This window comes from Garra rufa, chromosome 12 (genome assembly GCF_049309525.1).
Source record: "Garra rufa chromosome 12, GarRuf1.0, whole genome shotgun sequence".
NCBI lineage: Eukaryota > Metazoa > Chordata > Actinopteri > Cypriniformes > Cyprinidae > Garra > Garra rufa.
The window spans coordinates 24,679,484-24,691,107 of record NC_133372.1 but is presented as its reverse complement, the minus strand read 5'-3'; the positions used below and the strand labels follow the sequence as shown (position 1 = coordinate 24,691,107).

General features: G+C 35.7%; 1 protein-coding gene across 1 annotated transcript in view; it reads left to right on the top strand.

The window, feature by feature from the left end:
• The window catches only part of tomm70a (translocase of outer mitochondrial membrane 70 homolog A (S. cerevisiae)), a 20,947-nt gene extending 10,624 nt beyond the window's left edge, over positions 1-10,323 (top strand). The window contains exons 7-12 of the mRNA XM_073851598.1: positions 4,229-4,363; positions 7,303-7,410; positions 8,254-8,370; positions 8,493-8,590; positions 8,683-8,805; positions 8,930-10,323. Of these exons, the coding sequence (XP_073707699.1) occupies positions 4,229-4,363; positions 7,303-7,410; positions 8,254-8,370; positions 8,493-8,590; positions 8,683-8,805; positions 8,930-9,083 (735 nt within the window). The 3' untranslated portion in view covers positions 9,084-10,323. The remainder of the gene's footprint in view (positions 1-4,228; positions 4,364-7,302; positions 7,411-8,253; positions 8,371-8,492; positions 8,591-8,682; positions 8,806-8,929) is intronic.
• Positions 10,324-11,624: the final 1,301 nt, after the last annotated feature.

Here is an 11,624-nt window from a genome sequence, read left to right as displayed (position 1 = left end):
ATCTTTTTCTTCCACACTTTTTCCTTCCACTTAACTTTCTGTTAACATGCTTGGATACAGCACTCTGTGAACAGCCAGCTTCTTTGGCAATGAATGTTTGTGGCTTACCCTCCTTGTGAAGGGTGTCAATGATTGTCTTCTGGACAACTGTCAGATCAACAGTCTTCCCCATGATTGTGTAGCTTAGTGAACCAAACTAAGAGACCATTTTGAAGACTCAGAAGACCTTTGCAGGTGTTTTGAGTTGATTAGCTGATTTGCAAGTCAGCATATTCTAATTTGTTGAGATAGTGAATTGGTGGGTTTTTGTTAAATGTGAGCCAAATCATCACGATTAAAAGAACCAAAGACTTAAACTACTTCAGTCTGTGTGCAATGAATTTATTTAAAGGGGTCATCGGTCGCAAAACTAACTTTTACATGTTGTTTGAACATTAATGTGTGTTGGCAGTTTGTGTACACAACCACCCTACAATGATAAAAATCTACCCAGTGGTATTTTTTTAATCTTTAAAAGTAATACCCCCTTTTTTGACATGAGCGCCTTACCTTAGATCCGCCCTCACCGAGCTGAAACAGTCTGACTCCGATCGCCATTGTGTGAATCAGGTGCAGAGGAAGACTCTAATTGAGTGATTGAGGTGTTCTGTTGTTGGATGTAATAATGAGCATAGCAGTAGTCATTTTTTTCCCAACATCTGAGCTGCTTAAGAGGCAGAGGACAACGTTACTTTAGTTTTTAAAAGGAAAGCGCCGATCCCGATCTACATATGCGTCTCTGTTCGTGTGAATCTTAATAATGTGCTCGTTGGCAAGTTTCGCCGATAAACACGGCTAAATGCAGCTAAACGTGGCTAAACTAAACATTACAGATCCTAATCCCTCAGCAGAGAGGGGCGGGGCGAGCAGAGCTCATTTGCATTTAAAGGGCCCATGCGATAAAATGAGCTGATATTTTGCAGAGCTGATTTTGACAAGGTAAAAGGGTGTTTTTTTTACACTACTATTGAGAATTTTTAACCAAAGTATATTACAGACTTTTCATTAAGACCCTAAAGAATCATATGAACTTGTGGAAAATGGGCATCCGATGACTCCTTTAATACACGAGCTTCACAATTTGAGTTGAATTACTGAAATAAATTAACTTTTCCACGACATTTTAATTTAGATATTTATATTTAAATTTTATAATTTACCTGTATCTATCATGCAAATATGCTAATTAAAATATTATATGGCCAAAACATGTATCAGGCACCAGTATTCCTGGTCTAGGAGGAATACAAAGGAGTAATGGTCATTTTAAGGACCTGACGGCCGCCATTTTGAAAATGGGGCCCTTCTTGGAGTCAAACTTTGGTAAACTTTTAGTATGTTTTTAAGTACATCTGATACTACTGTAAACCACTGAGAAACCTTTTGTTAGAATTTTTTTGGGGTCAAACCATATTTGCAGCTGACTATTAATAAAAATGCAGTATATAGAAAAGACATATCTTTAAAATATTGCGACGTAACACCAACGTAAAGCCATTGTTTTTCTCTCACTGAAAGCTACATCTGTCTGCGCACAATGCGCCGATCTCTGCTCTCATCACTGCAGACGCACCCCCTCTTGAAATTTCGGCATTACAAGTTTTGCAAATCGCTAACCCTGGGTCTTTCTCAGATATACTGAAATACGTCCACACCTCAGATGTGTTGCTTCAGACAAGCACTTGCAAGCAGCGGTTTCTGTTTGTGTCAACATACGTGTTCCCAGCGCTTTGTACGCACACACTCACCGGTATTGGGGTATATGAAAAATGAATATCATTAAAAAAAAAAACACCGGTATTCGGTATGAAAAGGTATACCGCCCAGCCCTAATAGGCCTACACTATATATATATATATATATATATATATATATATATATATATATATATATATATATATATATATATTATCCAATTAAGATGACAAAACTAAAACACACTGAATCCTTCTATGCGCTTTGAAGAACGGTACCGGTCTTGTTCTTCCCGTCGGACATAAAAACATAAAGCAGGCCAGCCAATACCTCAGTGTACCTAGTTTTTAACATGTCAACATGCTGCACGGATAGACTTGAACGCTCCCTGTTAACTGTTAGATCCGCGACAAAAACACCATCACAAAAACCCTTTCAATTTGCGGTTCGGGAGTTCTCATCCACTGGTCATGTGTGGAGAAGCGCGTGTTTTTACAGCATTCAGCAATTGCCAATCACAGACATATCTGATGATTTCATTATCTCAGTGGCCAATCAGAGGAGGCTATGTTACAATCCACTCACCACCCAAAGTGCCGGTTTTCAGTTCTGCTGATTTCTACACCTCCGCGAACCCTCTCATTAAAACAAAGAAAGTGCAAGCATGATATAAGTAAGGGATAATCAAGGGTTTGCCGTGCATTAAAGGATTTTAAATGCACGACGTGGAGGCTAATAACCGCCCGACGCGAAGCGAAGCAGTTTTACCACCTCGTTGCTGAGGAATATAATGTAGCGATCTAGTATCTAGGCTATTTTAATAAGAATCGCGGGAAAGCACTGACAAGAAGTTTATGTATGTGCGCAGCACAATGCGATCTCCGATCTCTCTCTCTCTCTCTGCGTTTGCGTGCATCAATTAAAGCAGCGCATTAATATAGAACGGTGATTAAACTGACTTGGAACTACCTGTGCATTAAACGGTTTTACTGCATACCTGCCAGCCAATCAGAATCCAGTATCCAGACATTCCATGGAATAAATAAGAGATTAATTGTGCAGTGTAAAGGTTATTTTATTACTTTTTTAAATAACTTTGTGAGATTGCGATGAACTACTGTAAGATGAGTGACAGCTTTCCAGTGACTGTAACGGGAGCGCCTATTGCGCACTTTCTAGACTATAATCCATTCAGAATTTGAATACATTCACTCACGGATTGACTCTGATAACCCAATATCGCCACTTGCCACTGTGTTGCATATACTACATCAGTTAACTAAGTGAAGGTGAAGCGAAATATGTCTGTACAGCCACACTGCACGTGTCGACACGCGCCAGTGGGTAAACAAATAACTTAGATATAGTATTTTTTTTTTTCTTTCACCATGCAGAAAACGTAAAAAAAAAATAGAAAAAAAACCTTTTAAACCGTTTAACTGATAGTAATAATCAGTTAAAATTCTGACTGTCGGTTAACGGTTAAACGGTCATTATGAGCATCCCTACTCTTATGCTCATCCTTTTTTATTAATTTAACAAATCCTTGGTCAATGAAAGTATTAATTTATTTAAAAAAAAAAAGAGAATAAAACATTTTCTGACCCCAAACATTTGAACAGTGGCATATATTATTAGAAAATCTTTTCATTTTAAATAATGCTGTTCTATTTAAACCTTTATTGATTGAAAAAGTCTCACAGATTCAGACAAAACATATTAGGCAGCACAACCGTTTTCAACATTGATAATAAATCGGCATATTAGAATGATTTCTGAAAGATCATGGGACACTAAAGACTGGAGTAATGATGCTGAAAATTTAGCTTTGGATCACAGGAATAGCACATAGAAAACAGTTCTTTTAAATGAAATAATAATTCACAATATTACAGTTTTTTTCTGTATTCTTGATCAAATAAATGCAGTCTTGATGAGCATAAGAAATGTCTTTAAAAACTATTAAAAATCTTACTGATCCCAAACTTTTGAGCGGCAGTGTATATGTATAATGATGAAATTACTGCTAACTAATTACAATACTGAACTACTGTTTCCTCAGCTCAGGCTACCTAAAGGCTAAGCAGTATATGGAAGAGGAGAACTACGATAAGATCATTAGTGAGTGTACAAAGGAGATCGAGTCTGGAGGCAGGTACACAGCAGAAGCTCTTCTGCTGAGAGCCACCTTCTACCTTCTGATTGGCAACGCTACAGCTGCACAACCTGATCTTGACCGTGTCATCAACATGGATGATGCCAGTGTCAAGGTAATGGGATTAGGATCAAGAGAAACCTTCTCAGACTGCCATCATCTTCCAAATTACAGATACTGTTTGCTGAAATATATATACTATTGTGGAAATTTTGCTCTTGGTTTTACCAGCCTCTGATCTATTATCAAAAATTAAAACATTTGGTTTACATTTAAGGATATTTGTAGTGTGTCTTATTGATGCTATTAGTATTAAAGCATCTTTCTATTGTGTTTCAGTTACGTGCTAATGCACTTATTAAACGTGGAAGCATGTACATGCAGCAGCAGCAACCCCAGCTCTCCACGCAAGACTTCAACATGGCTGCAGAGATTGATCCCCGTAATGCAGATGTCTACCACCACAGGGGACAGGTATGATAACTTAATGTATATGTTGGAATTTTCATCCATAGAAATGCTTAAGTCAAGCCCTTGTGTAGAATGATATTAATGTTTCTAGCCATAATATTCATTTACAGTTTTTGATGAATCAGGTGCCGTCGTTACTGCAATAGCAACTCAAATCCCTGCTGAGTTCATGACCCTGCCAAGATAATGACCTTGTCACCTCAAATACGTTTTCTGGCCTGATTAAAAATTCTCGGTAGAGCATACGTTTGTGAGCTGCTCCAGTGACTTTCATTTATATGCATGTAAATTTGAATGAAAATGTGAATTTTGTTATTTCAAAGTTTCGTGAACTCTGCCCTGCAAATTTGTATCACATGAACACACACTACCAGTCAAATGTTTTTGGACAGTAAGATTTTAATGTGTTTTTTTTTTTTTTTTTAAAGAAGTCTCTTCTGCTCTCCAAGCGTGTATTTATTTGATCCAAAATAAAGCAAAAGCAGTAATATTACAAAAGTTATGATAAAGACTTTTATAATGTTACAAAAGATTTCTATTTCAGGTAAATGTTGTTCCTCTTAACTTTCTATTCATCAAAGAAACCTGAAAACAATCTAGCATTTTTCAACATTTTATTATTATTATTAATAATAATAATAATAATAAAGTGTTTTGAGCAGAAAATTTGTATATTATAATATATTTCTGAAGGATCATGTGACTGGAGTAATGATGCTAAAAATTCAGCTTTGAAATCGCAGGAATAAATTACATTTTAAAATATATTCAAATAGAATATTATTATTTTAAATAATTAAAAAAAAAAATGTCTTTGCTGTATTTTGGTTTAAATCCATGCCGGCTTGGTGAGCATAAGAAACTTCTTTAAAAAAATAAAAACATTAAAAATCTTACTGTCCAAAAACTTTGGACTGGTAGTGTACGACCAACAGAAGATTGATTTGTCATGGCGTGACCTCTTAGCTGAATTAAAAGAAAGCACAATTTAAAGCTACAAATTTACAGCATTGCAGTAAAGTAGAATAGAATATATATTTTTACACATTGCATTTGTTACTATTTGTCGCTGCTGGGTGTGATTTTCATATTGCGACTTGCATGCTCAAGATCTAGTGCAGGGGTACTCAACCCTGTTCTTGGAGATCTATCATCCTACGAAGTTCAGCTCCAACCCTGATCAAAAACACCTGAACCAGCTGAATAATTTCTTAGGTAGCACTTGATAATTACAGACAGCTGTGTTGGAGCAGGGCTGGAACTAAGGTCTGCAGGTAGGTAGATCTCCAGGAACAGGTCTGGGCACCCCGATCTAGTGAGACCATGGCATTAGTCAGTCAGTTTGACGGGAATCTTACAGAGTAGTTTAATCAAAAACTGAAAGTACATGGGAAATCCCCTGTGTAAAAGTCTTTTTGAGTCAGCTAGTGACTTGGATGTGCTTCTGGGCAATTTGAGTTGTTTCTGTCTGTAACATTCTTGAGATTGCATGCACCAATTTACTTTAAGATGTTTGTACACCATAGTAACGAAATGGAATTTATGACGCTCATTTTTATTCACTATAGTGCTTACTTACAGTTTACGTTGTTGCTCTGCAACATTCCCCTACAACTGTAATTAATAGGGGTGTTAACCTTTACTGGTTTCGCAATTCAGTTATATTATAATTATGTCAACGATTCGATTCAATTTGATATCACAATGCATTGCATCCTCATTTTAACATTACTGCACATGGCTACATTTTCATGTAAGTTTTATATTTTGTGCATTTAATTACAAATTAATAATAAATCAAAACAATTAAGAATTTAACAGGGTTCCCACGGGTCCTTGAAATCCTTGAAAGTAATTGAAAATGAACCTACATGGATATTAGTCCTTGAAAGTTTTTGAATTTTTGTGCAAGAAGTTTTTTTCTGGAAAAAATTCCAGATTATTTCCTTCCGGTCCACTAATTTCGCCAACACTTCATGGCCTATGCATACTAGCTTGCTTGATGTGCACACAAAACTAATTAACTTCAGTGTTTCACAGACACACAAAAATAGGCTGAAACTGCTGAAAAGTGATACCTGGAAAATGCAAGTTTCAAGATATTTGGCTCACCAAAGATGATTACAAAGAATGGCTTGCCAGAGATCCAAAGGACCATCATTTGGTGGATAGCATATATATTAAAACTTCTGGTTACATGAGCCTAAGCTCTTTTCAATAAAATCCTTGCAAAAGTTAATATCAGATCATTTTAGAATACAGTATAGGATGTACTGAATATTCTACAGTTTTATGCAAAACAGAAATACGACAAATAGAATATCAGATCTTTGTCATATGGCCCAAAATAAATGCAAAATTTTTGGCATAGATGTGTTTGACACACGAAAACTGTAACATGTATCTTACAAGGTAACATGATGTAACCTTGCTCTCATTTGAAATGTGTCCCCACATTAAGTCCTTGAATTTGAGAGTATTGGGCCTGGATAGCCCTTGAAAGGTCCTTGAATTTGAAGTTAACCAGAGTGTGGGAACCCTGAACTAAATATAGCTTGAAAACATATAAAGTCGTAAAGGGGAAAAAGGTGATAAACAAAAAGTACTTTCAGTATCTGAGAGTGCTTTAAGTAGCCAAAAGTTTACAGACCATTTTAGTTTTGTTTTTTTTGTCTTAGCATTGCTTATTGATTATTACTAATAACATCATAGACAGTGACAGCTTTAATAGGCCGCATTAAAGGACAGGTCACATTACCGCATCACATTAATGGACAGGTCTATTTCAACATATCAGATGTTTTGGGATTACTGACTGTTTACATAATTTTCCTAATCATAAAAGTATTCGGAGATGCTTCAGGACAAACAAACACAAAATTAGCAGCATCAAACTTGTTAAAATATCTTGATAACCTATTGGTGATATTTTTGTTTCTCAGTTGAAGATTCTGCTGGATCAAGTAGAGGAGGCTGTGGGAGATTTTGATGAGTGTATAAAGCTTCGACCAGACTCTGCACTTGCCCAGGCCCAGAAGTGTTTTGCACTGGTAAGTACCACAGGAGGGTGCTGCTTACATATTAAAAGCTGTATGCTGGTACTGTTCATAAAGATGTTAGAATGAGCTGATACCTCTGCTTGATGGATGTGGTCTCCTGCTATCAGCTTTCAACAATCTGAAATGACCTTCATACTAGGGGTTGCACTTACTAGTTGACTTCAATGCTCTGCCGTGATGCTTTAAGCTTGATGTCGACTAGTCGCTGGTAGAGGGCACAACAGGATAAGAAGTCTTTCAAGTCCACATTTACGCTCTGTTTCAAAACAGCTAAAGTGATAAATAAATGAATACTCCGAAAGCGCTTCGCAACACGTGTGATTATACTGTCTGTATGCTTGAAATTGAACAGGAGAATGCACGTTTTAAACAGATTATTATAATCTAATGCACTGTGTTGTAACCGGTTGTAACGTGCACACAAAAAACCCACAGCTTTATTATTAGGCTAGTAGAGTGACGCTGCCAGGTAGAATTAATTCACACATGCAATCGCTCTCTCACTAATCACTATATATAAATGTATGTAAATCTTTACAGTGCTACTTTATCTGTATCTGATTTAGAATGAGCAGAAATCTGTGAGAAATATAACGACCCAGAGACAAAATAACTGATAAAAGCAAGCCATGTAGGCAGCGCTGTGTCATATGCCATAGCTGTGCACAAGGTATTCGAGTCTCAGCTCAAGATTTAGGCGTATTTGTTCATTAATAACGTCATAAGTGACTAATCGACGTTGGCTCATACTCAACTTTTATCATATGAATGTCGACTTAAAAATCTTAAAGTTCAACCCCTACTTCATACACATTTTTTTTTCTTTTCTCACAGTACCGACAGGCCTACACTGGAAACAACCCATCCCAGGTTCAGAAAGCCATGGATGGTTTTGAGGATGTCATTAGGAGGTTTCCAAAATGTGCTGAGGGCTATGCTCTGTATGCACAGGTATTGCTAACTGTAATTGTATAAAACAATTTATAAAATACTGTTTTATCATTGTTAGCTTTTTATCAGTCTTTACTTAACTATGTATTGTTGTTTTATTTTTTATTTTTGTTGTGTGATAGGCACTAACAGACCAGCAACAGTTTGGTAAGGCAGATGAAATGTATGACAAATGTATTGAACTAGAACCTGACAACGCAACAACATATGTCCACAAAGGGTTAGTTAGATCTGTTTTGTACTTTATAAAAATATTGTTTATCCATTCAAATTCAACAAAGAAAATACTAATCAGAGTTGTTTGTTTTGCAGTCTGTTGCAGCTTCAGTGGAAACAGGATCTGGAAATGGGCCTTGAACTCATTAGCAAAGCCATTGAAATTGACAATAAATGTGACTTTGCTTACGAAACAATGGGAACCATTGAAGTCCAAAGGTTTGTGATGTTACATTGCTTCCCCTTTTTTCAGTGCTTTCCTTTTCTATTCCTGAAATTGTAAGTCATTAGTTATATTTAAACATTTATGTGGCTGTTACAACTTTGTTTTTTTTTTCCACAGAGGCAATCTAGACAAGGCTATAGACATGTTCAACAAGGCCATCAACTTGGCCAAGTCAGAGATGGAGATGGCCCATCTCTACTCCCTCTGTGATGCTGCTTATGCCCAGACGGAGGTGGCCAAGAAGTACGGGCTCAAGCCTCCCACGCTATAACTCTTTTCGCCTCCTTCCGCCACTCTCTACTGCCGGGCTACAGTACACATCCAGTAACCCAGTTTTTTTTTTCTTTTTTTTTTTCTTTTTTTTTTGATACTTCATTAAAAAGGTTATCAATGAAAAGGAAGGCCGAACAAGTTCTGCTACCACATGTTTACACCAGTTTTTATTTGAGTACTGGAAGGTGGCACAGAAATGATGGAGAAGCAGCATAAGAAAACACGCTAAAGCAAAAAGCAAGCAAGTGAAAAAGACTGATGGCTGATTTGTTGGATATCAAATCATCAGTGGCATAGCTCACACATCCTCCCTCATTTAAGTATGGCTTAGGCTATCTTGCAACAGTGCTCATTTGTTCATGTTCAGCCTCCCCTGCCAATTTGGTGTGACAAATGTGAATCTTTTTGATTATAAGCTTAATTTAATGGTCAACTATGGACAATGGGGTCTTTAATCAGTACTTTTTCCTTTTTTTTTTTTTTTGATTGTTTGTTTTATTTCCATCCAAGACACCAGATTCAGTGAGTTTATACCAGTGTATACCATCAGCAGGACTGCATTATGGATTCATGGTTTAATGCTGTAATGTCCGTAAGTTTTGTCCTTTCACTGTCACATCCTAGCAACCTTATTTACATTCTTTGTTGTATGGGAAGTGAAGGATTAAAGTTTTAGTTGAGTTGTATTTGTGTTATAAATCTGTTCTTGATGTGACACTGTGTTTATACCAAGGGGATTATGTTGAGGTTAAATACGAATTTGCCCATAGTTATTCATTTTTGTGTGTTCATTTTTACCTTGAGTTTTGGAATTTCTTTTTTAACATTCTGCGCAGCATTTAATAATACATGTCAGTACAAATTAGAAAGTAATATCCTATAGAAGCTTTTCAGCCTACTCAAAAAAAATCTAAATCAAGACAATTGCACATTATTTAATGTTGTGAAAGATAATATAACTAATTTAAAGCCCTCTTAGCCCTGTACAAGTGTTTTGCTGTGCAAGGCTATCTCTTCATTTGCCCATATCTTTAAATTGAGGCACCTAAGTGTTAAATGTTAAAAACCTAGCTGTGAGAAACGTAATGTTTCATTTTTGTGCAAAAACATTAATAAACCTAGGGAAAAAAATATTATGAATCACCAAAATTACATTCCTCGTTTTATCTTTGAAACTGCACATATCTGATTTTATTTTGTTTAGTTTCTCTGTGAAATAAAAATGTCATTGAGGTGCATTTTTGCAGAATGGCTTCCTTCTTTATAAATCGCAATGCAAGAAAATACAAATAAAACCTACATTTAGGAAGTTCTTCCTCCATGTTTTTGTTCAAGTTTTGAATTAATTTGTTATGTTTTGAGATACTTTTAAAGTTGAAGTGGCATGCGCTTAAATACATACTGTGTAGTTGTGTCTATGGAGGAGAATTCTATAAAATTCTAATTAGTTATATATGCATACATAATAATAATGAATAGTTTGGTAGTGGTTACAAATCCCTGTTTTCATTTCATTTAAGAACGTTCTTGATCATTTTTAATAAAACAGTAAGATTTTTTTTGCTTCACTATTGCAGCCATGACTTCACTACATTCATCCATCTTTTTAAAAATAAAGTTCATTTTATATTATTTACTTTAAGTTGACTTCAACATCAGAACAACAAAGTGGCATTACTGTTTTTCAAATATGGATTGAGATATTTTCTCTTATTGTAGCTCTATTCTTAAGCCATTGTTGACTGAATGTGTAACAGGCTATGGGGCTTGGCCTTTAACCTGATCAGAACTAATAGTTTACAAAAAATAGGATGTGATCATCTCCCTATGCATGTATACACTGATTATTAAGCATTGCCTAATATGTAAATGTTTACATGTTTGCTTATTTCTTTTTACAGCTTGATAAATTAGTAGTAATAGATTTACAGACCAATTCTGAGGGAACAACTCATTCAAGACTGCTGCATGTTTGAAGACCATAACTGTTTAAAATACACTATACAATGCAAGCTATGTGGCACCACCTAACGGTTAAAAATGAATTTGTTGTGCTTGGTCTGTTGAAAGTAGCTGTGCAAAAAAAAAAACGCCTCAAATAAAAATAAACAAATACAATAAGAGGGGAAAATGTGATGTTGGTAAAGTTTACCTGTGTAATATTAATGTATGATAATATCGAATAAAAAATGAGTTGCCCACAATTATTCATAAAGCCAGTTTGGTTTTGTGTTTTGATTAGTTTTATTTGGAACTATTTGTATTTAATGCTTATTAAATGTGCATATTAGTTAAATGCTGCCTAAGGGACAGCAGATGAAAACTGGCATTTTTGGCTTAAACTGGCACATTTATCCACCTTATTTTTCCCGTAAGAGTGGGCGTGGCTATTTGTAAATTTTATGGGTCTGGCTTTTGGTCTAATCCTCTTCCAGCTATCTTTAGCTGTACAAAACAGATAGTTTTGCTGCTTGATATTGCTAAACGGTATCACTAATGTATTATTAATTATGAACACTACACTAGTTTGTAGTGCAAA